General features: G+C 53.0%; 8 protein-coding genes and 1 non-coding gene across 9 annotated transcripts; 3 read left to right on the top strand and 6 right to left on the bottom strand.

Annotated features, from left to right (window-relative positions):
• Positions 1-1,702: 1,702 nt before the first annotated feature.
• POSPLADRAFT_1169754 (hypothetical protein) lies at positions 1,703-3,849 on the top strand. The gene is made up of 9 exons (XM_024488075.1): positions 1,703-1,873; positions 1,926-1,976; positions 2,038-2,217; positions 2,273-2,430; positions 2,487-2,780; positions 2,836-3,080; positions 3,137-3,360; positions 3,417-3,542; positions 3,602-3,849. Exons 1-9 carry the CDS (start codon positions 1,750-1,752, stop codon positions 3,727-3,729), a joined length of 1,530 nt encoding a protein of 509 aa, XP_024338769.1. The 5' UTR covers positions 1,703-1,749; the 3' UTR covers positions 3,730-3,849.
• A 1,121-nt stretch (positions 3,850-4,970) lies between these two features.
• Positions 4,971-5,757, bottom strand: POSPLADRAFT_1033735 (hypothetical protein; the record flags this gene model as incomplete). The annotated part of the gene is made up of 5 exons (XM_024476957.1): positions 4,971-5,018; positions 5,082-5,159; positions 5,213-5,283; positions 5,342-5,551; positions 5,745-5,757. The coding sequence occupies 5 exons, from the start codon at positions 5,755-5,757 to the stop codon at positions 4,971-4,973; spliced, it is 420 nt and encodes a 139-aa protein (XP_024338768.1).
• An 857-nt stretch (positions 5,758-6,614) lies between these two features.
• Positions 6,615-6,692, bottom strand: POSPLADRAFT_t78. Its single transcript has one exon. It is a non-coding gene; the product is annotated as a tRNA-Asp (tRNA).
• Positions 6,693-7,683: 991 nt separating this feature from the next.
• On the bottom strand, positions 7,684-9,970 carry POSPLADRAFT_1056563 (hypothetical protein; the record flags this gene model as incomplete). Its single annotated transcript, XM_024480798.1, has 5 exons — positions 7,684-8,756; positions 8,826-8,948; positions 9,000-9,126; positions 9,185-9,671; positions 9,726-9,970. The coding sequence occupies 5 exons, from the start codon at positions 9,968-9,970 to the stop codon at positions 7,684-7,686; spliced, it is 2,055 nt and encodes a 684-aa protein (XP_024338767.1).
• A 2,266-nt stretch (positions 9,971-12,236) lies between these two features.
• Positions 12,237-12,960, bottom strand: POSPLADRAFT_1112412 (hypothetical protein; the record flags this gene model as incomplete). The annotated part of the gene is made up of 4 exons (XM_024483399.1): positions 12,237-12,297; positions 12,362-12,552; positions 12,742-12,868; positions 12,917-12,960. Coding segments are annotated over 4 exons (423 nt in total), but the record flags the coding sequence as incomplete, so codon positions are not given.
• Positions 12,961-14,698: 1,738 nt separating this feature from the next.
• Positions 14,699-16,393, bottom strand: POSPLADRAFT_1046463 (hypothetical protein; the record flags this gene model as incomplete). Its single annotated transcript, XM_024479040.1, has 6 exons — positions 14,699-14,782; positions 14,837-15,365; positions 15,453-15,706; positions 15,767-15,970; positions 16,025-16,133; positions 16,188-16,393. The coding sequence occupies 6 exons, from the start codon at positions 16,391-16,393 to the stop codon at positions 14,699-14,701; spliced, it is 1,386 nt and encodes a 461-aa protein (XP_024338765.1).
• Positions 16,033-16,928, top strand: POSPLADRAFT_1066030 (hypothetical protein). The gene is made up of 4 exons (XM_024482032.1): positions 16,033-16,041; positions 16,095-16,146; positions 16,201-16,418; positions 16,475-16,928. The coding sequence occupies exons 3-4, from the start codon at positions 16,383-16,385 to the stop codon at positions 16,643-16,645; spliced, it is 207 nt and encodes a 68-aa protein (XP_024338764.1). The 5' UTR covers positions 16,033-16,041; positions 16,095-16,146; positions 16,201-16,382; the 3' UTR covers positions 16,646-16,928.
• POSPLADRAFT_1142660 (hypothetical protein) lies at positions 16,819-20,410 on the top strand (the record flags this gene model as incomplete). The annotated part of the gene is made up of 10 exons (XM_024485455.1): positions 16,819-16,891; positions 17,024-17,313; positions 17,422-17,508; positions 17,599-17,614; positions 17,647-17,755; positions 18,149-19,417; positions 19,498-19,561; positions 20,011-20,075; positions 20,173-20,206; positions 20,375-20,410. Coding segments are annotated over 10 exons (2,043 nt in total), but the record flags the coding sequence as incomplete, so codon positions are not given.
• Positions 20,411-20,811: 401 nt separating this feature from the next.
• On the bottom strand, positions 20,812-22,666 carry POSPLADRAFT_1142391 (hypothetical protein; the record flags this gene model as incomplete). The annotated part of the gene is made up of 7 exons (XM_024485416.1): positions 20,812-21,129; positions 21,166-21,251; positions 21,518-21,590; positions 21,928-22,215; positions 22,270-22,378; positions 22,434-22,509; positions 22,549-22,666. The coding sequence occupies 7 exons, from the start codon at positions 22,664-22,666 to the stop codon at positions 20,812-20,814; spliced, it is 1,068 nt and encodes a 355-aa protein (XP_024338762.1).
• Between the last annotated feature and the right edge of the window lie 60 nt (positions 22,667-22,726).

Raw genomic sequence — 22,726 nt, 5'->3', positions numbered from 1 at the left:
TTTCTTGCCGTGTTCTTTACAGACCCATCCGTGTGCTTCCATGGTGAGTGGATTGCTTCAAAGTCAAGCGCGATTTAACACGTTTCTGGACTGTATCAAAGGCTGACAGCATGTGGTCCTATTTCACAGTTGCGCAACCCGTTGTGTGACGTTTGTGTCTTAGAGTAGATGTACTGCGGCGGTCCCGCGCAGGATTCCCCCGAATGAATTGTGCTATGTAGGCTCGACATGTCCAGAGCCACCAAGAATGGCCGATTGTCTGCCCTGGGCAAATCCCATGCTTCACACGATCTCCCTTCTGGCCAGCATTAGATTCTGCCGAAAACGGAGTACCTCTTTCCCGGTTCCGACACCGTGTGTGTGGGGAGCATGCGTCGAACAAATGTTGCGGTCGAACGATCTGGCATCGTTACTTTTTGGGATGCCATGCGTCAGTACCGCACAGCCTATGTCTTCTCTTCTCACCGCTGACCCCGTTCCACCCGCTCTAAGCTCCGGTTGCAAATCTGTTCGTCACCGCAATTGTGATAGTAGGCGATGGGTCAGTGCAGGAGCTGCGCATGGCTAGCGTGCTTACGGGGGTGCGTACTGTTGTTCACATGTCCGTCCAGCGGACCTTGTGATCAGCTAGAGATATTGATGCAGATGTCAATAGCAAATGAGAATCCGACAAGGCACTTGCGGACGCCGTCTAGACTGACAAGCGCTCGTCTAGATTCCTATGGGCGAGACGAAGCGTAGCACTATCGATGCAGAATGGCGTTATTCCTGCAAAGTTGTGCTCCATCCACACGTTCCGTGAAGCTTCGTACTTGCACCAATTTACTCCAATGACCCGCCTAGACGTCTTAGCGATCACAGGCATCTCGATTGTTGGACCCATGACCAAAATAGCCCCTGTCAATTTCATGGTCTGTCTGATGCCTACGCATTCCTCACTTCCCTGCGCGTAACGCGATCTCACGCATGCGACCAATACCGGCTGCGGTGGACCGGGGCTGTTCTGCATTATCTGTTCATCTACAGTGAAGCTTAGAGCAAGTAGTCCGCGTGGGTCCTTTGTTCTTCATGGCAATGACTTACTTCAGCCAGAGAATCTTTGATTGTTCAGCTACGCATTCGCGAGCTCCGAGACAATGCTCCCGACGACGTCCACGAATCATGAGAAACGTGTTCCAGACGTGCTTCCTATCTCTATCATTGGCGTGGGGATCGGGTCAGCTTGGCAGTGTGTGCCTCGGTTTCTCGGGTGCGGCACATCGTTCAGGGCGGCCGTGAACCGCACAGGAGGCGTAGGTGACCCGCTTGGTCACGATTACTGGGGTTGCTCAGGTGAGCCATCTGCAATCTGTCGTGATGGACAAGGGCGCCTTCTGACCCAGCAATTGGTCCTCGACGCCCCAGCGGCAGTGGACAACAGGTCACGTCGATATCCAAACCGACGGATGCAAGCGTTTACAATTCCGTGAGCCAGGAGAGGCTGCTGACACAGGACCACGTGACCGTACAGTAGGGGCTCACAGTTGCACTTAGTAAATGGGTACGAGGAAGACAGAACGCGTCTCCGTGACCAGCTGACACGGTGCTTCCTGGACACTCCTAGGAAGAGATCACAATCGCTGTGAAGAATGTGGGAGAAGGCCGCCGCAATACAAATAGCTTCCCACCGCAGTCCCACAAGTTCCTCGTCTTCCCCTCTTCCGTATCGACCCTCTCCCTCCATCCACTTGAGAAGAGAATCTTTGCGTGATGCCTTCTAAGCAGGTCTTCAGCACCCAGGACAACGCTGTCTACACCACCTCCGTTGGTGCGCCCGTAGCCCAGCCGTACGCCGCCCAGCGTATCGGGAGCGTCGGTCCTCTACTCATCCAGGGTGCGTTGTCTATCTTCGCGCATCAAGCATGGACTAACGCGAGACCTTGCAGACTTCCACCACATTGACCTCCTTGCGCACTTTGACCGCGAGCGTATCCCCGGTATGCGCAACGCCCCTGTCTTATGCAGTGCGGAGCAATGTATTCACTGTTCTCTCTCCAGAGCGTGTCGTACATGCGAAGGGTGCCGGTGCTCACGGCTACTTCGAGGTGACCCACGACATCACGGACTTGTCCTGTGCGTCGATCTTCTCCAAGGTCGGTAACAAGGCGAGGGCAACTGTTCGGTTCTCGACTGTTGGTGGTGAATCTGGGTCGCCAGACACTGCCCGCGACCCAAGAGGTACAGCTCAGTCCAATTGTGTGTGGAGCAAGTCGCTCATGCTATCGCTGCACAGGATTCGCGATCAAGATCAAGACTGATGAGGGGAACCTCGACTGGGTGTTCAACAACACGCCCGTCTTCTTCATCAGGGATCCAGCAAAATTCCCCCACTTCATCCACACACAGAAGCGCGACCCACAGACGCACCTCAAGGATGCGGACATGTTTTGGGTGCGCTTTATTTATGTAAGATCCTGTAATGCCAGGCTAAACCCTGTCGCCTGCAGGACTATCTCTCCCTCAACCCGGAGTCGATCCACCAAGTCATGATTCTCTTCTCCGACCGCGGGCACCCGGACGGTTACCACAACATGCATGCTTACTCCGGCCACACGTTTAAGTTCGTCAACAAGGATGGCAAATTCCACTACGTTCAAATCCATTTCCTGAAGGATGGCGGTGCTAAGTCTCTGACGGAGCCCGAGGCTGGTCGTCTTGCGGGTGAGAACCCCGACTACGGTATTCAGTCCCTGTTCGAGGCTATTGAAGAGGGCAACTACCCATCCTGGACGGGCTATGTGGTACGTAGCAAGTGAATACTGTGCCATATTGACTTAAACTGAGTGTATGTTTTAGCAAACGATGACTGCGGAGCAGGCGGAGAAATTCCGCTACAACATTCTCGACCTGACGAAGGTCTGGTCGCACAAGGAATTCCCGCTCCGTCCCTTCGGCAAGCTCGTCTTGAATGAGAATCCGCAGAACTACTTCGCCGAGATCGAGCAGGCTGCCTTCTCGCCATCGCATACTGTTCCCGGTATCGAGCCCTCCGCCGATCCCGTTCTCCAATCTCGTCTCTTCTCTTACCCCGACACCCACAGGTGTGCATTTTCTTTCTTCAGCAGATCGTCACTTGATTCTAATTGATCTACGACAGACACCGTCTGGGTACGAACTACAACCAGCTGCCAGTCAACGCACCCGTTGCACCTGTCGCGAACTTCCAGCGTGACGGTGCCATGACGTTCGTCAGCCAGGGTGCGCGCCCGAACTATCAGAGCAGCTTGGTTCCCCTCAAGTACAAGCCGAAGGCGTACGAGGAGGTTAAGCACGAGACGTGGCTCGGCCATGCGAACGCCGATCTCAGCTTCGTCACAGAGCGTACGTCATAATCGATGAGATCTTCATGAGACGGCAGCTGACGCTCTCGCGTGCAGTTGACTTCGAGCAGCCCCGTGCACTCTACCAGAAAGTGTTCAGTGAGACCGACCGCGAGCACCTTGTGCACAACATCAAGGTGCACCTGCGCAATGCGAAGAGCATCGAGGTCAAGAACCGGACGAGTATGATTGATCCTTACAATTTTCTGTTGTACGATGCTGACCATAAACTCGTACTATAGTCTCTGTATGGGCTGCCGTCGACCAGTCGCTCGGCGACCGCATCGCGGCTGCGATCGGCGTGGCGCCCGTCCCTGCCCTGAAGGTTGCGCCCGCGTCCGAGGCGATCCGCTTCAAGACCTTCGCTTGAGCTGTGAGTGCCTGGGTCCTGTGGTCGTAGAAGTTCACACTTTGTCTTTGTATCGCATTCCCGTGTGCAATTGTTCTGTAAACCAGGGAGAATTGTCAATAAATCATTGTATTGCTCGCATGTTAGGCCTGAGCTTTGAGCTCCTTGTCCGGCGAATACATCGTCGGTCTGTTTATGAAATAAAACGAGGAACTGTATCATCGTTGTCTGATGACTTCCGCGATGTGACACGGCCCGCAAGTGGAATATCGTGAGCACTAACTGCTACGACCGGTGGATATGGCCCCCAATGATTTCAAGACCCACAATGTGAATTTGCACTTCAGGTATACTCGTGTATACCGAGTGTGTACAGTACGTGCTCAATTGAGCTACCCATGGTTGGAACACTCGTGGTCGCTCAGACGACTTCATGCTACACGGACATATACCCAGACTTGCAAGCCCAATTGTCAACACAATCTAGACTACTAGTCACGTTCCGCGACGGTGTGTAAAACTTACTATTACTAGTTCTGATCCTACCTTCTAGGGCCACTAACGTCGCACGCTGGGCGTGTTCTACTTCATGTAAGCAAAGGGCCACAGTTCAGCAGACCTTCATGTTGTGTGGCTGATCAGAAATAGGCTATCGTCGAATCTGACACAACACTTTCTCATTTGCATCCGCAAAGCTGCGGAACGATCTACCCATGGTTTCGGCAGCATATCGCTGTCCTTTGTTGATACCTCACAATCGTGGCTTAACAGCATAGACATTTGCTGTGGACCTCATGACTGGCATCGAGCATGCTCACAATATTGATGGACTCTTCGACTGTGAAACCGACCCGTATGATGCAGGATACGCAGGCACACCGTCTGACGAAGACAAAATAGGACTAGGGGACTCCAGGCCGGCTGAACAGTAGCTTGATATTCGTGGTAGCGCAAATGCATGATCTTCTTAGGTCGCAAACATAGGTACTTGACACCGGTGAGCACGTTGAAACGCTAGGGAGTGATTTCGATGGTCCTCAAGTCGCCACCTGTAATGTCAAGGAGAAGTCAACGGGTAAGGGTATGTCTGCCAGTCCCAATCCGTGTACCCCATGTCGCCTTGGGGGTGATACGCCACTCACTCGAGCACGGCGGGGGCGAAGTAAGACCAATATGTAGACCATGAGAAAGCGAGAGCATGTAATTGCCGTCATAGTCGTCATATGCGATACAGTGCGAGGAAAGGATAGTGTAAACAACGATCATACGACAGTACCCGCGTTAGATGCAATACGCGGCCAGAGATCCGCCTATGAGCAGCACAAACCACGTCAATTTCAGTGCACTGATGGAGAGATCTAGTCAGCACGTACACATTCTTTTGCTACTGGTCCTGTGATGGCTGAGCCCTTCATCTCACCCTTGGGGTTGACGATCACACCCGCGTTGTCCTAAACAGGCGTCAGCTGTTGCTACTATGTGAAAAATGGAATGTTGAACATACCTCGAAGTAGAGGACGAGACCCTCTCTCCGTCGCCACGCCTTGCGCTGGCGGACAACCACAACAGGCATCGCTGCACAGTTCGCCGTCAGATATTCTTCCATGGACCTCGCTTGAGTGCATATACGCACTCTTCTTCCTGAGCTCAGGCTTTCCCTTCTTGACGGACGCGACGACCATGTCGCCTACACCGGCATCAGGGAGACGGTTAAGGTGCGAGCCAGTGCCGAACGCCTCAATGACGAAGAGCGACTTGGCACCGCTGTTGTCCGCGCAGTTGAGTACGGCGCCCGTGGGCAGACCGAGAGTCAGACGGAACTTGTTTCCAGATGCACCCGAGCCTGGTCAGCGACCGTCAAAAGGTCGGGAGTGCGTGGGTGGTATAACAGGAAGTTTAGAGATCATTGGCATAAGACGAAGTCCAATCGTTGAGCATAACGAGAAAGTCGTCCAGGTAGCAAGGTAGTGCAAAGAGCGACATAGGTCCGACGATGCGTGAGATGGCGAGCACGACGAGTATGCGAGGGCACTCACCGCGCTTAGACATTTTGCTTGAAGACTTGCTGAAGTTGCTGGTGCCGCGCCGCTGCGTACAATCACTTGCTGCAAGGTTTCCTGCCGAGCCTTGCCGAAGCTATCTGTACAGTTCTTCGGTAGTCGCCGCAATGAGGCAATTACCTTTTACGGGCTGCTACAAGCGCCCGTAGCTCTTCTGCAAGAAGCCCAATATTAATGTATGATCGCAGATTCAGTATTCGCTCTATGCCCACCACAAAATACTTCACCCGGAGAAGACGGTAACTATGAACATCCTGTTCTAGGTACAATTTGAATTACGGGTGTAGAAACCTGTAATTCGCAATGTCTTGACTTCGTTCTCGATACAACTCTGTCTCCTCTCAACCATAGGGGCTTCCATTTTGACACGTATCAGTGGTAACTGCACCGTGTGGTATGTCATGGTGGACCGGAGAGATTCCAATGTAACCGAGTAGTGGCGAGCTAAAGATCATCGGTACCGCCGACAGTTAATCTTGGCATTTCCTGGTGACAGGGTGTGCGCCCCCCCTCCTCTATGTGAACACCTGCTACTTGCCCATGCGTATTGCTCGTCAAGCTCGAGATTCGCGAGGTCTGCCTTTCGTTGTCAGCTGTCACAGCAGTTGTACCCCAACCAGGGGGAGGGGTCAGTCACATCGTTCCCATTCATGAGTGAATTGTAGGTGTTAGTGGGCGCGTTATAGATCGTTCCGATCTGCAGATGTAGCGTGATACATAATTCGCCAAGGTTAAAGTAGGTTAAAGTGTGCACTATGTCACAACTTTGACGTTGTGAGTGTGTCGTTGAACTGAGAAGACTTGATTCCTTTCTCTCTGGGACAAAATGCTGAAGAGACTCTCGAGCTCCCTGGCGGGGAGTCGAACCCCGCTTTCGCGCGGCCCAATGACAGGCGCGTGTACTAACCGATATACTACCAGGGATTGGGTTACGTCACGGATATTGATACAGAAAGAACATAACTCAAGGTCCCGTCCATCCATCAGATAATTGCGCGTTCGCGCCTGTTCGCGCTCTCTCTTGATCTTCATCCACCCCGCACCGTAGACTACCTTGACGGAGGTGCAACCTACACTGCATTAGACCCTGTAAGTACTGATCATTCGTCGATATTCTACCCAGAGGGAGATCATGAACATCTCTCAGGCGGGTAGCGCTCCGTCTCGAAATTGAAGTCAATGACGTTGGCACTGTCCCTCACCTTTTCTGGGCTGACCGCAAGCATCCCGTTCTTACAATCGTAAGTTTATCGTTTCGACACCCTGTTCTCAGCTGGCGCATAGAATCCTATGTCGAAAGGCATATGACTCTCGCAAACGATTTGCCATCAGCTTCGCTGGGCGACGTTGTTCTCCAGATGGCATATACCTGTTTGATCTGAGCCGATCTCTGAACGTCATCGTACTTGTTTGCAGTCCGATGTATCTCAGACGCATGCACTTCTGCATCGTGCCTTAGGATCTCCTTGTGGTATCGGAATTACCATCAGACAATGAATCTCTATTGGTTTACAGCGAAGCGTTAACTGGCAAGCAAGTCGAAAGCAACACATAACTACGTCAACAGAGCTCGGGGCCGCGTGCAACGCTACTGGGGCATTCCCAGCGGGGTATATGGGTATCTTGTATGCAGGGTATCGGGTATATGCACGAAGCGGGTATACTGACGTGCGCGCGAGCAGACTGTGAAGAACTAATGGTGAGAATGATGAATGGTGGAGTTCAAGGCGGACGAAGGGGACTTACAGCAAGGGAACCAGAAAGCGAGTGGATGGGCACGAGGATTGATGATTGAAAATGAAGACGTGGAAAAACCCGGACGAGGAGACCACGCATCAAACAGCAATCTGGAACTCCTCGGTGAGCATTCCTGATGTCCTGCGAAACAGTCTCTCTTACCGGCTTCAGGTCCGGCCTATTTGGGAGCTCCTTTACGCTTGCGACCATTGCTGCGGCTGTGGTCTTGGTGTTCTACTGACGTTCCACCTACGGGCTCCTCCACCGGCTCGTGTTGCAGGACCTCGGCGCCCACGAACGCGACGTACCTGTCGAGTTGCCAGTTCTCAAGATCTCGGGCGTCAAGGAGGATGTCAATGCCGTCTACTGTGCGTGCACGTTTTCGGGAGGGAGTTCCATTGCACTTCCTTTCATGGCGCATAAGAGCGTCTGGTCGCGAGTACGTATCTCCACACAGACCACAGAGAGGTCCCGCATGGAGTGTTTTGCGACAGACGTACTTCACGTGTCGCCTGCCGTCGGCGGAGCGCTTACTTGTATTGCCGCACAAGGTGCACTGCCACGGATTTGACCGTCGCGGTGCCGTAGTTGTGGTGGTCATCCCGTGAACGAGAGACTTATCGGGCTGCTTGTCTCTGCGTTGCCGACGGGCGGATGGACCAGGGTTGGCGGTGTCGCGATCACCGTCTTCATCCTCGCTCTCGCCAGGATGGGCCTTTCGCTTGACCCCTCGTGTGGGTTGTACCCGCTGCTTGCCTTTGTTCTTACGCAAGGCAGAGTTGCTGTACGTTGAGTCGCGTTCTTCGTCGTCCTCGTCGTCCCCATCATCGTCGTCGTCCTCGTCATCGTCGTCGTCCTCGTCATCGTCGTCGTCCTCGCCATCCTCGCCATCCTCATCGTCCTCATTGTTCTCGTCATCCTTGTCGTCCTTGTTGGCCTCTTCGGAATCTTTTTGGGACCCGGTGTGATCTCCACGCGCCGCCTCCCTCTGCTTCCCCTTCTCGCTCCACGGGATGCGGGAAGGCAGCGGTAGGCGGCTGTCCTTTGTAGGTCTGCACGGGGAAGAGCAAGATTGAGCAGAAGCAGAAGACCGTGCGCGTTTGCAAGGACGGGCGTCGAAAGAGTCGGCGGCATCGTCCAGATCAGGAGTAGCGGTTGTATTGACGGTCGTGGCCGAAGTGATGCTGGAAGCATCGTCCTCTTCGAAGACATCGTCGTGGTTCGAGTCCTTGTCTGACTCGCTTTGAGCCTCTGTATGTCATATTGACGTACGATTGCTCGATCAGTTGCTACTACTCGATACAATTCCGCTCTGCGTACCTGGGAGACCCGCCGCCAACTCTGTGGGCGGCACCAGCAATGTGTCGGAGGGCGAAATCGTCGTGATCTCGCGCTTTCGCTTCACCCCACGAGGCGTCGACGGGACCACCGGAGTAGCTACTTCTGCGGTGGATGTGGTCAGCTTGGACATCCGTTCTGCATAGAATGGCGTACCATAGGCTAGATCCGACGAGTCCGTTTTCACGTTTGTCCATACTAATGTTTCTGCGCTCTCCGACGGGGTTGTCGAAGTCCGGACCGAACCGCTCATCCAGTTGACGCTGTCATCCAACGTTACGGGCTTAACGGGGGCACGGCGATCTTAGTTCACGTAGCCAGTAGGTCAAGGATGGGCGTACCATTTGACCTGCTGCGAGCCATGCATCAAGTATATCGGAAGATGGTTCGAGACTGTCGGTGAACTGCGATGCCAGCCCTGGTGCGGATACCGACTGCTCCTGAAGAAGGTCTTGACTATCCAGAATTAGCGTTGCCGTGTGACCTGGCACATCGTGTTCGAGATAACCATAGGGGTCCCATGGAACTGTTTCAGAGCCATGGAACTCGCTCGGCCAGTGCTGTTGAAGGAAGGATTGGATCTTGTGGTCGAGCTCGCAGAACGTATCGAAGACCGAATGCTCAGACTCGGCCCACACAACCAGGGCGGCTTCCTCGCGCTGGAGGTACTTGGTCAGTGGACGCTTACTCATCGTGGGATGCCCCGTGTCGACGCTCACCACTAATGCCGCGCTTGCTAGGCCTCGGATCGCCGCCAGACTTTCAAAGTTTCGCACCACGGGTATATGCAGGCATGGATCGATGGAGATGTGTGTCATGCAAGTCGGGCTGAAGTCTCCACGTAAGCTGTTTGACGCGCCTGCACCGAGCAAAGCCACTCACACACACGCCAGGATGGTTTGGGTCGCGAGCGTGCTGGTCTTAACAGCGACTTGGGCACCCATCGTCGCCAGAGCGTATCCAAACGAAGGATTTTCGCTTGGTGGGTATACGTAGCAGCCAGTGATACCTCGAAGGTAGACGGCGGCGGTGAATCCAGTGTTTACATTGGAAAGCGTGTGCGCGAGCTGTACATGCAGCTTACTGAGAAGCTGAGTCTCGCGATTCAATTGTTCCTGGAACTTCATTGCGGAAGACCCGCTGTGAGGTTCTTGCGGAATATGGAGGGGTTTGAACCAGACAGAGTTTTTTGTTCTGCTTAAATACCGCCACAGACCGAGTTTCCCAGCGCCAAGGCAGTTCCGCTTGTGGGAAGTGGTGGAGGACATCAAGATCCAAGCGTAACATCACTCGCTTTGACAAATTCTAGTGAGTAGCTTCTGGCCCTTACGAAGTCCAGCATGATTGACAGCAACCCAGAAGGATACTTGATTGACATGTAGCTAGGCAGTACAACCGCTATTGTGACTACACATCGACGAAGACGGCCAGGTCCATCCTAGTACTTTCATAGGACTTACGGAGGTCTCGCCCATGTATCTGCGCTTCTAGTACTGCATGTCATGATGCTGTGTCTATATGCGCGCTTGACAGTCCCTCAAAGCGGCGTCAAGAGATTAGAGATCCAAGCGTTCTGCCACCGCCACTGCCGCCACCACCACCACCACCACCACCACCATTACCTAATATACGGATTCAAGGCACCGCCGTGGTTTACACCTGTAATCAGCTTCGAATCAACGTCAAATTGATTAGAGCGAGAGAACACATACTGCGCTCCCTGTCGCATGATCGCAGTCTGGGGACAGTTGAAAGTGTGCACCGTGCTGCACCGTGCAGCTGTTCGTAGCCGGAGTTGGTAGCGTGAGAACCGAGTGATCCCGCTTTGAAAGACAGCGGTTATCCACGGGTCCAACTTCTCCGTCCATCCACCCGGGCGACCGCCGCTATGCATCGCAAATGGCAGAGCCAAAGGCCTTGATATGCGCAACTGTTCTTTCCACTTCAAGTCTTGTAGTAAGACGTAGCCTGCAGATCCCTGCAGCAGATATTCTCGGTCCGCTGTCGTCAAGCTCATGGTCCAAATAGTATCCTATGCCGGGATTATACACTACTCGTGCGACTACATTTGTTTTTCAAAAAGCTCAAGAAGGATAAGAAATCTTCTAGCCTAGCTCCCCCTACATTCTGTATTTTCATAATCCTGCGCCCACGACGAGGCGATGCACAGCTTGTCGTCAACTAAGCGATAGCGAACGCTCGATTGGAACGAACGAGTGACATACTACGCTGTGTCTTATGTTGCCACTGTCCCACTTATTGTCAGTACAGGTGGGTCTTTGATTGCACACGCTACCGGGCGGCGCATGGGTGAGTGATAGATCAACGCTAGGTTTGAGCCATCTACCTCGTAATTCGCTTGTGCTGGGGAGATATAGCATCTACTCATGCGCAATCACCAGGGAAGGCTCCACCGGTACGTACGCTGACGACAATCCTTTCGAATAGGGTGCCCGGTTTCATGCTGTTCGCAGTTTGTGATGCAATGGTGTAGTTTCTGGTGATTTGCCATATATTTGGGTCTGTTGCAAGGAGGCCTCCGACAAACCCATGCATCGTATGAAGCGTATCCCGTTAGTCAGACTGAGTGGTCACTGCACAAAGCGCATCAGGCCCGTTGTAGCTGTGATTGGAAAATTAGGGTGATCTGCTGCTGCGCTAGTGCCGCTCCAGAACCCTAAACACTTCGTGTTTACTGACGATCTCGGGACTTGCTACTCGCTGTGCTTGACGAACCTGGATGCCGCGTGCTCATGTCTCGCACAAACCAGACGTCTGCATTCGACGCCGTTCAGGTTCATGACTAGGCGACCGACAAGGACGTACGGATGAACTTCTACTCCCACAGGACGGTCTCGGGCCGATGTCGTGCCTCAGATGTCTCGCAGGCAGTATGACTCTTCAATGTCGGACGGCCTTCACGGCACCAAGCAGACACCTTGAAAATTCCCGATTTCATCGATAAAACCAAATGTCGTAACATAGCTCTGCGCACTAAGCTCACACGATCCTGCTAGTTTTGACACATCCATTGAAGCACTTCTGATTCATTCAGACGAATGTCTCGGGGTGAAGGGACATAACTACGCTCCTTGAGAGACGGTAGGTCTCTGATCAGGTCTTCTTCTTGACAATGCGCACACCAGTCAGGGGGTTGGTCGTCCTCCGCGGTGGGTCTGTGCGAAGCGAGGTGGCAGAGGACGGTGAAATCGAGGACGGCGCCGCATTTGTTTGTGGTAGCAACGGCAGTGAAGGGAGAGGAGTATGCGGCTTCTTCATTGCGGATTGTTGTCGTGGTGTTGGCACCCGTGAAGATTGTGCAGAGGAGAAGAAAGTAGGAACTGGCTTTGGAGGAAGGGAGGGGTGCATCTTATTGGCTGCTGTGCCTGAGCCCGCGGATACCTGCTCCATCTGGCGTAGCTTCGCCTCCATCTTGGCAATCTTTGCTTGGGTGCTGCTAAGTGGACGTAGAATATGTTTATATTGGTCATCGAGCACAAGGAAAGCGGCACACGCACGCTTCCGCACGTCCTGATGACGCGCTCTTGAGGAGACTAAGTGTCGTAGGCTTTCCGGCATCGTTGACGACCCTGCGTGGTCGCGAGCCGAATCCGGCATGGTCGAGCGGCGCCTGGTGCGCGTGAGTGATGACAAGCTTGCGGCCACGGAGGAGCTTGTCGTGAGCGGAAACAAGGGCACGCTCGGCGTCCTACGTTACAGATCAACAAAAGGCCGTCAGTTAGCACTGCTCGCACGCGGTGCATGTGCCAGCAGCCGATCTGTCCCCGGGTCATGATCACTGTGATATGTAGACCGTGTAGACCGGCGTGTGTGGTTGATATGAAGAAAACCCGGGGTCAGCGAACGGCGCTGGCTAGAAAGACAAGAATGGACGTACATTGGCATTTGAATACTCGATGAACGCGTAGCCGCGTGGCTTGCCCTTCAGCGGGCCGCTCTTGTGGAAGAGAAAGTCGAGCTTGGCGACCTTGCCATATTTGATGAACAGCTGGAGGAGCGTATACCTGAGTTTGTCAGGCGGTGTACCAGTAGGAGATGTGTAGAGTACGTACTCATCCACGCTCGGGTGTAGGTTCCCGACATATAAACGTTCTCGTAGAAGGGGTCGTGGCTGCTCAGAACTTGGTGGAGGAGTGGTTGCATGAGGAGTAGGAGCGGGATATGAGAGATGACTATCCGCAGAGACTGCAGATGTTGAGGCGACTGGCGATTCTGCTTGCATAGTCTCCGGATAAACAGGATGATGCGATACTTTGGGTTTGGGGTCCGGTGGTCGGGGTCAAGAGGAAGGATTGGAATTTCAGTCAACGGGCTCGACTCGAGGGGGGCATGCCACCGGCGCAGGCCGAGAGCGCACGTGCGCGATATCCATCGGATATCGTGACTTTGCAGATTTTCTCTCTGCATCCTTCGAGTCCGCACATCCACCATCGCCCTCTCGTTCTTGTTTTGACTCTCAAAGCGTGTAGCAATGAAGAAGACAACACCGCAGCTGATTCCTCAATGAGGTAGCAGGAGAAGGTCTAAAATGGCAGAGCTTCCCTCGGTTTCGTCGAGGACTGCGTAATCATAGGCATTGGCACCCGGCAGGAGTTATGGTCTTAACTTATTTTGTAGAGACACATTTCGACCTGTTGATGACGCAGTACGGCAGCTAGCCGAGCCTGCAGCGAGGATGATCGAATTCTACTCGTTTATTGTCCGTTCATCCGCTTGGCGGTGGGACTGTTTCTCATTAGGTGCGTACTGGAAATTTATGTCAGGATTCTCGTTCACGGATGCGGACGTGGGGGTGCACATCGACGTCTAGCACAAACGAATCTAATACTTAAACCGTGTTTTCATAGACCCTATCCTGCGCTCGGTACTCTATGTTCTGAATCTCGATGTCCGAAGACCATGACTTCGACGCAAGCTAAACTAATATAGGAAAGCCGAGTATCGCTGCGGGCCGTCTGTGATGACCTGGACCGTATCGCTATCGTCACATGTCGCGCTCAGACCCAAATCTACGATCACTTTCTTCTTCGCATCGGTAAGTCTCCGATCTTTCGTCGTGTTCTGAAGGTTATACTGTGTGTGATGCTTCGTGAATACACTGAGCCGAGCGAATGCCGCCCCTGATAGTGTACGCCCCTAGGCAGCGTTATCGGGAGTTTGAACTGGCCAGTGATATGGGCTTGTGATGCTAGCTTCGGCAGTGTCTGCCACTGTTATCACTTAAAATATCGGGCTTATATAGCACTCGAACGTCATCATATTCAACTTTTGATCCAGAGGTGCGATACCGTCGAACTTTGCTACACCGATTGAATAATAAAGTTCGCGCGTTCAGAAAGGCCCACGACGTTATGAAATTGTTTATGAATAAACATAATCGCGTCTATATGGATGTCATGTTAATATCTTATTGTGCTCGTGTGGATCGCACAAGGAATTTAGAGGCTTATAGTCAAATTTCAGACCGATACCGAGATGTATTGGATTCAAGTCAGGAACAGCGAACATGCACCGGGGAACATGCAGAATATCTCGAAGACTAATACACTGAAGGGAAAGAACTCGGACCGCGTGCACAGCCACAGTGGTATATGCGAAAACAGTATTTCGACTGCTGGGTATCTCGAAAGGGGGTATATGACACGGGTATATTGACAGATGCATGTTAGGCCCGCAAGACGAAGGGAGGAGATTAAGGGTGAGGAATGAGAGAAGGAGGACGTGGCGAGAATTAGAGGTGATGTTTGATGTGCTCTCTGAACTCCAGATATCGTGTTGAATGTGTATTGATGCTGCAGATTCAGTGGCCACTGTCGTCGCTTGTCGTCTTCGCTTCAGGTTTGACCGGCAGCCTCCTGCTGCGCCTTCAAGACTCGGCAGGTATTGAAATGACGCGTCAACGATGTCTCCCGCGTATGCTGCGAGCCGCAGTGGAGGCATTTAAAAACTACTGGCTTAGCAAGGGGGCAGACCGTGCTCTCGCGCAAGTGGCGTGGGATACTGTCAGAGCGTGCAAAAGATTGTCCGCATCCCTTGCAACAGACACCTCCTTCGGCAGGAGGTGCCAGAGAAATGCCCGCTGAGGGTTGAATGAACTGTGGTCCCGCGATAGCGGAAGTGCCAGAAGAACTGCTATCGGAGTCGCCATCGTAAGGAAGGGCCCTTTGTTTGCCCTTGTTGCGTCGCGTCGCCGGGTGCGGCGCGCTCGCCGGGGTAGAGGGGGGCGAAGTGGAAGGTGTAGAAGTGGGCGAGAGCGAGGTGGAGTAGCGCGAAGCGGAAGAGGGCGCAGTGGAGCCAGATGATCGTGCGCGTTTGATGGGACGTGGGCTATAGCCGTCGATGTCGTCGACTGCAGTAGCCTCGTCCAATCGTGTTATGTGTTGTGTGGATGCTGAGCTCGACACACTTGTGGTGTTTTTGCTCGAGTAACCACTGCCGTATCTTATCGTAGCCGTGTTCTGCCCCACCATTGGCGGGCCAGAACCGGTTGCATGAGATACGCTAAGCGTACCTACATGCAGTGACGTCACAGTCTCGGCAAGACTGCGCGTCGTTGGAATATGGGGTCGAGTAGAAGAATATGCTGACCGCCTCGGGAGCGGAAGCATATCTCTGTTTGCAAGCGGTGGGGCGGCAGGTGCGTCGGTGGTGGATATGGATAGTTGACCGCGCTGATGCTTCCTTTCCCTTGCAGGCTGAGCTGTGACCGCGACTGATGGCGCCCAGACCGTGAATGGGACAGCGGTCGCCATGTTCCCGGCGAACTGGATGTTGCGCACCGGCGTGGTCCCGCTAGCATACTTTGCTCTCTGCGGCTGCAAGGGTGCCGTAACATCGCGGCGCTGATTACATGCGAGAGATGTCAGTTAGCTATTCGAGGTAGATATTGTGGACAGGCGCACCTGTCTCCGGGCAGCCCGAGTGTTGGAGCTGGCAGCATACTCTTCGCCTATGAAGAGGGTATATGGCGAAGTCGCGGATCGCGGCGTCACCTTGTCGCAGTCATACGTGCGAGCGTAGTGCCTGATCTTGTGGTACGTTTCTGCGACATCTTGCGCGATGGAGTGATGCTCATACTGCCAGAACACCAGGGATCGGTCCTTGCGCTAGGAACGAGCCATCAGCTCCTCGTCGACATGCGCAGGGTTATGGGCGCTCACCACTAGGACTGGGCTAAGTGGGTCTGTTATCGTCGCCACCTGCCCCAAGGTGTTGACGACGGGTATATAGGTCGTTGGGTCGAGGTATATGTGCGTGCAATTCTTGGAGCTGGAGAACAATAGTGAGACAATGCTATGACAACAGAGCAGAGTGGTGACTGACTTGGACAAAGCAGATGCAATTGCCGGAGCTCGTATCCTGATGGGAGGTACCGAAGGCATAGAGGGGTGATTATCGACGTCGTATGATGCTTTGAGGCTGGCAGGCCGGTCGATAATAACGAAGAGCGTTTGTTGGTCCAGATGCGGATCCGAGCACAACAGAGCATTCCTCAGACGGGTCGTGAGGTGGGAAATAATGTGGGACATAATGGAACGGCTGATGCTTGGTATGGTGAGTGGGATGTGAAGGGAGGCGTTGGGCGAGACTGACATGTTCCACCGCTTAAGTCGCCACAGAGCCAGTGGGTTAGCGCCCGTCGGGCGTCTGCAGAAGTCCTGTTCAGACTCAGAGAGGAGCGACACGGACTCGCATCACCACCCCGGCCAGTGATGGAGAGCGTCTTCTCATGGGTGTGGATTCTCGAAGGGCTTACAGAACCCGACGAGGGGACCAAATAGGCATTTGCGCGCACCAGCGGCCCCTAATGCGGATACGCTCGGACAAGGATGCCCAAATTCATGCTGGTCTTATCATGGGATAATGACAGGCCTCGGTATTGATGACTGCGCCACCACCACTGCCTGTCATGATGCTGTGAGTATGCATACGGTTGTCATATCTTCGCCGCAGACATGAGGCGTGCGAGGTCAAAGCGTCCCGCCACCAGGACGGTCTTGGATCTGGGGCACTGTTGCGGTGCTCGCGTCCGCGGGGACGGGGCATCTTCTCGACATTCACCTGGGGCCGATTGTACACATAATGCTTTCTCAAAAAGACGCGCAGAGATCTTGGTTATTGTGAGCGGAGTGCGACTGGCAGCTCTCCGAGATGTGCAGGCGCCTGGCCGGATCGGAGTTGGAACGTGGGAACCGACGGTCTTTCCGCTCAGATCACTGAAGGCGGCTCGCAGCATGTTCTCTGGCAAGGGCCCTGGCTCTCGTATTTGACTGATTGCACTCTGCAATGGCCCTCCAACCCACTTACTGATCCTCAGTTTCCGGACCCCGGTACTCCACACCCTCAATATGCTGCGCAGTGCTCCGAAGGGCAAGACTGCACGGTCGTCCTAAGCGATGCGCCCGACTACACCGAGAAGGCAGTGGGCGTTCCATTCTTCGGTCTCTCTGTGAGCACGTTTAGGCCGGCTAAGTATCCAGATCACGAAGACCGTGATCCACTGAGCATCGGTGAGGCAATTCAGCCCGTGTTCAGATCTATGATCTCATGCCGGCAGGACACGCAGATATCGGAGTGGGCTGTACTCCTCGTGCCTTCCATTCCGAAGATCATCATCGGGGTCGTGAATGTGGGGGTTCTGCAGGTCAGCAACGTCCAGACTGAAGGACTTATCATGCGTTGCTCCTTGTGTTCGCGATTGCGTGGGATGTCTGGCGCGACATCTTTATCACAGAAAACGATGCTTGAATGTGCGCTCGCAGATGTATCGCATCGCACTCAGCCAGATCTCTCACACCTGATGACGCCACATTTTCACTTATCTACGTGCTGGGTGCTCAGACCGCGGACCAGGACACCTCCATCGATCGCTCTGGTCCATATCACCAGTGGTATGCATCAGAATCAAGGCCGAATAGCCGGGATTGTAGGGCCCTCGGGGGATGTGAGACATAGCTGGCACATGTGCATCGTGCACTGTTTTGCATGCCACTCATTCGATGTTCCTGAGCCTTCCAACACAACGCACATGGTAAACTCACGGTGAGACCCGTACCCGGCAGCTCGCCAGATCTCGAGCTGGCGTGGGAAGTTGATATAGAGCGTCTACCGAGTCGCCACAAGTTCTGCTCATCAACTCCTTCCTTCATCATCGCCATTTTTGTGTTCAACCTCACTGTATCGAACTAAGAAAGCGTAATGGGCTGAACGTCATGGATACCGCGCATGCGTCAGTGTCTCACCTTCTGCCATGCTACTGGACTCTAATCCTTGAATCTATGCAGGTGTCATGGAAAAACGGACGTAGCTCGCCGCACGTCCCTTTACCCCAAAGGGTACCGGTCACCGAAATCCATCCACGACCTGCCAGTGGAAATACTACTGCTCATATTCTATCAAGTCTTCTACGAATCCCAAGTCCCTAAGCGGCGTAGGCCCAGGTCGGCGCCCTCCCATCCACCGGACGACAATGAATCATTACTATCGACGTCGTTTCCAGAAGCCGTCGCTGCTGTTTGCCCTAGATGGAGAAGTATATTGATGATGAAATCCGTCTTCTCGACTTCGATAGTCGCCTTCATTGACCAGGAGCCGACGCCTCTCGAAATTGTGACGCAATACTTGACCTCCTCGAAGAACCGCAAGTTGCACGTCATTATATCCCGACGGCCACACAACTATGATGCTCCTGACGCTGGCGAGAGAGAGCGCGTCGCTGCAGTCCTGGCTCTGCTTCCTCACCGTGCTCGCTGGAAAACGTTCCAGCTCCATGTATTGCACGAGAATTCTTTCCCGAGCCCGTGCCTCAATGACTGGCTCGGTGGAAAATACCCCAATCTGGTACAGCTACATTTGACCTCGAGGACACTCGAGAGTCCATCGACACGATATGGCGAACACACTTCCTCTCTGGAGTTCGACGCTCCAGAACTACATAGCCTCACTCTCCCTGGGCTATCATTTATGGAAACATATAAGGCAGACGCGAAGGTGTCGACTCCTAATTTGACCTCACTATGCATAGCCGGATACGGAGGGCCCCATCCACCGCTCTCCATGTATGATTTCGTTGCTTGCCTACAAGATCATATTGACATCGATATGGATGCGCTGCGCCTCAGGGATCTCGATCTCACTGTCGCTGACATGCCTGAGGATCTCGCGTGGCTGGTGAACACCTTCGTTCTCGAGTTTCGGGGCATGAAAGGTGTAGTCATCGAAGCGCTCCTTTCTTACCTTCGAGCTCCGTCGTCGCAGTACCTCATCGTGGAGCGTTGCAGTCAATCCCAAAGTCACCCTCGTATGGCATGGACCCATACTCTTCAACTCACCGGCATGGAACGGCCAGAGGACGCGAACGCCGTGCTGCTGTCCACAGGCCTCGTTAGCGAGCATTGCGAGCGTCTCTACGTCGATAACTGTGCCGGATTCAATGATTCTGTTCTCGCCATACTCTGCAGGGTATACGATCGCCCTAGGTCCTGGGTCTGTCCCTATCTTCAAACTGTCGAAATCAAGAACACCCCCGACGTTTCCAGTGATGCGCTAGCTATGTAATGTGGTGGGTTTCAGCGCGTCTGCCGCGTTCGGCAACCTAGTCTTTTACCATATCTTTTCGATGTTTATGCTGTAGGTTGTGCTATGTCGTAGAAGATATGTATTTCTCCGCGCGGTCTCCTGATTCATGTGTGATGCCTGTCAGTTTATTAGGAGTTTCAAGTCCAGCAATATCAACTGATACCAGGGAACATCAACGCAATATAATGACATCTGTCTGTTCATTTCTCGGTGAACCGACTTTTTTTTCGGAAAATTCTTTGAGACCCTAATGTAACGAACGGCATGAGCCGAAGCCAATGCTGAGAATCTGACGTGGGCGCTATTGTCCGATGACTTGCCTACACACCAGTACTGTTCTACTCGTCTCTGCCCTCAGCTCATGCTCCAACCTCTTATTGCTGTGAGCATTCCGACTTGAACAACTTGCAGATGTCGCGTCAGACACAAATCACCAGAAAGTCTCGGCTAATGCCATTTCAGTTTCGCCGTCCATCGGTTCGGTTTATACCCTTTCAAAGCGACGGCAAGCAGCGACACCGTCACAACTCAGCAAGCAGACATGGCCACATCCTATTTCGTTTCCTAGCTTACAAAATCTCGCCAGATCGAGACAACTGCAAGCGTCGCATTCACTAAAGCTTTGGTGACCTGGTAAGTGTGGGTATTTCGACGACACTGACCTCTGATGACGACGCTCAAGTGGGTGATATATGATGCCAATTTGGACGCTGGAAATCAAAAATGTCAGTGACTTCAAAGCCCATGGCATGTATGGCGTCATTGTAGGTTTGATCCGTGGTGTTTGTCCGTTGTAGGATTTTAACTTTCCTGCACAAGGCATCAGGCCCAATTTTGAGACACACAGGCCTGCGCGATTGTCTGAATTATATGCAGGAACCCTGAATAGACTTCTATGCACCTCTATGCATTTGTATATGTCATAAGTTCAGGTCAACAAGGTTTGCCTCCACTTCAAGTTGCAATGAGCCGCGGTCTTAAGGAGCTAAAATGCATTTTCACAGATTCCAATGAAAACTTTCTCATCGTGGCGCGGACATGCAAATACATTGACAAGTAGCACAAAGATAATAATCAACATCACATGCAACTTTGCAGAGATATATCTAACGGTGTATATGGTGCGTCGCTGACACAGTATATGTACTGAATGGGTATCCTGATAAGTGCATGGGCAAGGATTGAAGAACCAAGATACCAAGTCAGGTACGAGGCTTCGAGAAAGCTGCGGAAGTCGAATACGAGAATACGAGAATACGAAACCCAGATAATAGTATATCGCCTAGGTCAACACAAACCAAAACGATCTGATGAGCTCGTGCTTTCGATGACCTGTATATTCAATAATACTCACACGCTACGGTTGTACCTAGCCGATCAAGTCGATAAACCTGTCAAGTTCATCATCTGATCGCCCACGGGCATCGAAGCTATCGTCACCAACGCCACTGTCGCGCTTGTCGTGTCCCCGTTTCTTGCTGGGAATCCCGGTGCAAATGGGTGCGTGCCGCTGTACCGAATCATTCCGTGACAGTGTGTCACCGCATCGGGGGCATTGGTCCACCTTGTGAATCGAACGCTTGCAGCTCTTCCTGATGTGTCGCCTGGCATCACCGCGGCGGGTGAACGTTCTGTGAGTATGACACAAGGTGCATCGATAGCGCTTCTTCTCGTTCATTTCTTTATGCTGCCTAGAAGAGGATTTAGGCCTGCAACGACGTACACGAGTTGGCTGTTTTCCCTCTGGCGGTCGGCCGAAGGGAATATGGCCAGCTAAGTCGAGATCGTCTCCCTCATGCTCGTGGTGAACTGCGTGTGCGTTGCATTTCACCTTATGTAGTGGCTGCACTCGTCGCTCTTCTCTGCGCTTGGAAGGGCTGAGACTATTGGGATCGTTATCCTTGCCGTCGTCGTTTTCTTGAGGCTCAAGAATTGAACTTAGTATCAGCCTCATTTCCCCCTCGTCGGCGCAGGGAACGCAACGAGATGTGGACATGCGTGGTTGGCATACAGTAGGAGCACAGGAAGGCTCTGTATACGTGACGAGCCGAGCCTGCTTGCAGAGAGGCGCATACATGTCGTTGTGAGTGTTCGAATTGTGATGATATCCCGTATTGGGGGTGGTGTCAGTGCCCATAGCGAAGGGACCTGCCGTTTGGACATCCAGAGATCCTTGATGCACAGACATGTCCGGGGCAGTAGTCACCGATGTCTCAATTTTGCGCTTCAGAGTGTGAAGCGGAAAGAGAGAGATATCTGCGACCCCTCTCTCAAAACATTCTTCTCCGTCTAGGGCAACGAGCGTCGATGAAGCAGCAGCGACCCAGGGATTGTGGGTCATCTCTGGGAAGTTATTCTGAACATATAGGGTCGGCAGTTGGCTATCACTCAAGGCTGAGGCTGAATCGGTAGACCAGCTGTCGCTGAACTAAGTGAGGTTGAAAGGCTGTTAGCTCAAGTGCTCATAGGACATATATGAACGCACAAGTTGTTTTGGAGACCGTGCGTCAGCCAATGCCGACTGCGACCAGATGTCCTCAAATGGGGGTGCTGATGGCCAATAACGATTACTGGGCACCGATTTTACACTGAACCTAGGTTGCTGGTACTCTGCACCAAGATAGCCGAGTGTATCCCATAATTCTGTGGGTCCAGGTAAGTTACAAGGCCACTGCCCCTGCAGGGCATTTTTAATCTTGAGCTCTATACCGCAGAAGGTGTCTACGACCGAGAGCTCTGTATCAGCCCAGACAACCAATGCCGCCTCCTCGCGCTAGGGCATATCAATCAGCGTTTCCTGCACAGCCGTCGTGAAAGCCACACACACCACCAGGGCTGCGTTTCCGAGGTACGCCACCGTAGTAAGATCCTCAAGCCTGCGGACGATATGTATATTAGTTGAGCCGTCGACAGCTATGGTCTCTGCGCTCGTATCGCTGTTTTATGACAATAAGAGTGCGTTGCTTCACAGATACGGATGGGATAACTCACATACTTGACAAGATAGATTCTGTTGCTCGCGTACGAGTCATTACGGCAATGCGAGGACCTAATGCTGCGAGCACAGCTGCAAACGAAGAATGGCAAGGTCTAGGCAAGACATGACAGCTGGTCGCGCCTCGCAGATACACCGCGGTCGAGTCATAAAGGTGTTCTGGAAAGGCTTCATGGAACAACCGCTGCAGGTTACGGAGGGTATGGATTTCGTTCTCGAGGTTGCTCATGGTGTGTGGACAATTGGGGTAAGGAAAGGGATGCGGGATCCAGTCCGTTGCACCGCTTAA

The sequence above is a fragment of the Postia placenta genome, assembly GCF_002117355.1.
Source record: "Postia placenta MAD-698-R-SB12 unplaced genomic scaffold POSPLAscaffold_7, whole genome shotgun sequence".
Classification (NCBI taxonomy): domain Eukaryota; kingdom Fungi; phylum Basidiomycota; class Agaricomycetes; order Polyporales; family Adustoporiaceae; genus Rhodonia; species Rhodonia placenta.
Note: the sequence above shows the minus strand (reverse complement) of the source record. Positions and strands in the feature narration are given on the sequence as shown.

What these genes read in the sequence shown, in the direction of transcription:
- POSPLADRAFT_1066030 (XM_024482032.1), top strand. Translation starts at nt 16,383, where the DNA reads ATGTGGGACATAATGGAACGGCTGATGCTTGGTATG. An exon ending in AACGGCTGATGCTTGGTATG is followed by an intron (nt 16,419 to 16,474) that starts GTGAGTGGGATG and finishes CCACCGCTTAAG; the next exon opens with TCGCCACAGAGCCAGTGGGT.
- POSPLADRAFT_1169754 (XM_024488075.1), top strand. Translation starts at nt 1,750, where the DNA reads ATGCCTTCTAAGCAGGTCTTCAGCACCCAGGACAACGCTGTCTACACC. An exon ending in CACTGCCCGCGACCCAAGAG is followed by an intron (nt 2,218 to 2,272) that starts GTACAGCTCAGT and finishes ATCGCTGCACAG; the next exon opens with GATTCGCGATCAAGATCAAG. An exon ending in CATCCTGGACGGGCTATGTG is followed by an intron (nt 2,781 to 2,835) that starts GTACGTAGCAAG and finishes TGTATGTTTTAG; the next exon opens with CAAACGATGACTGCGGAGCA.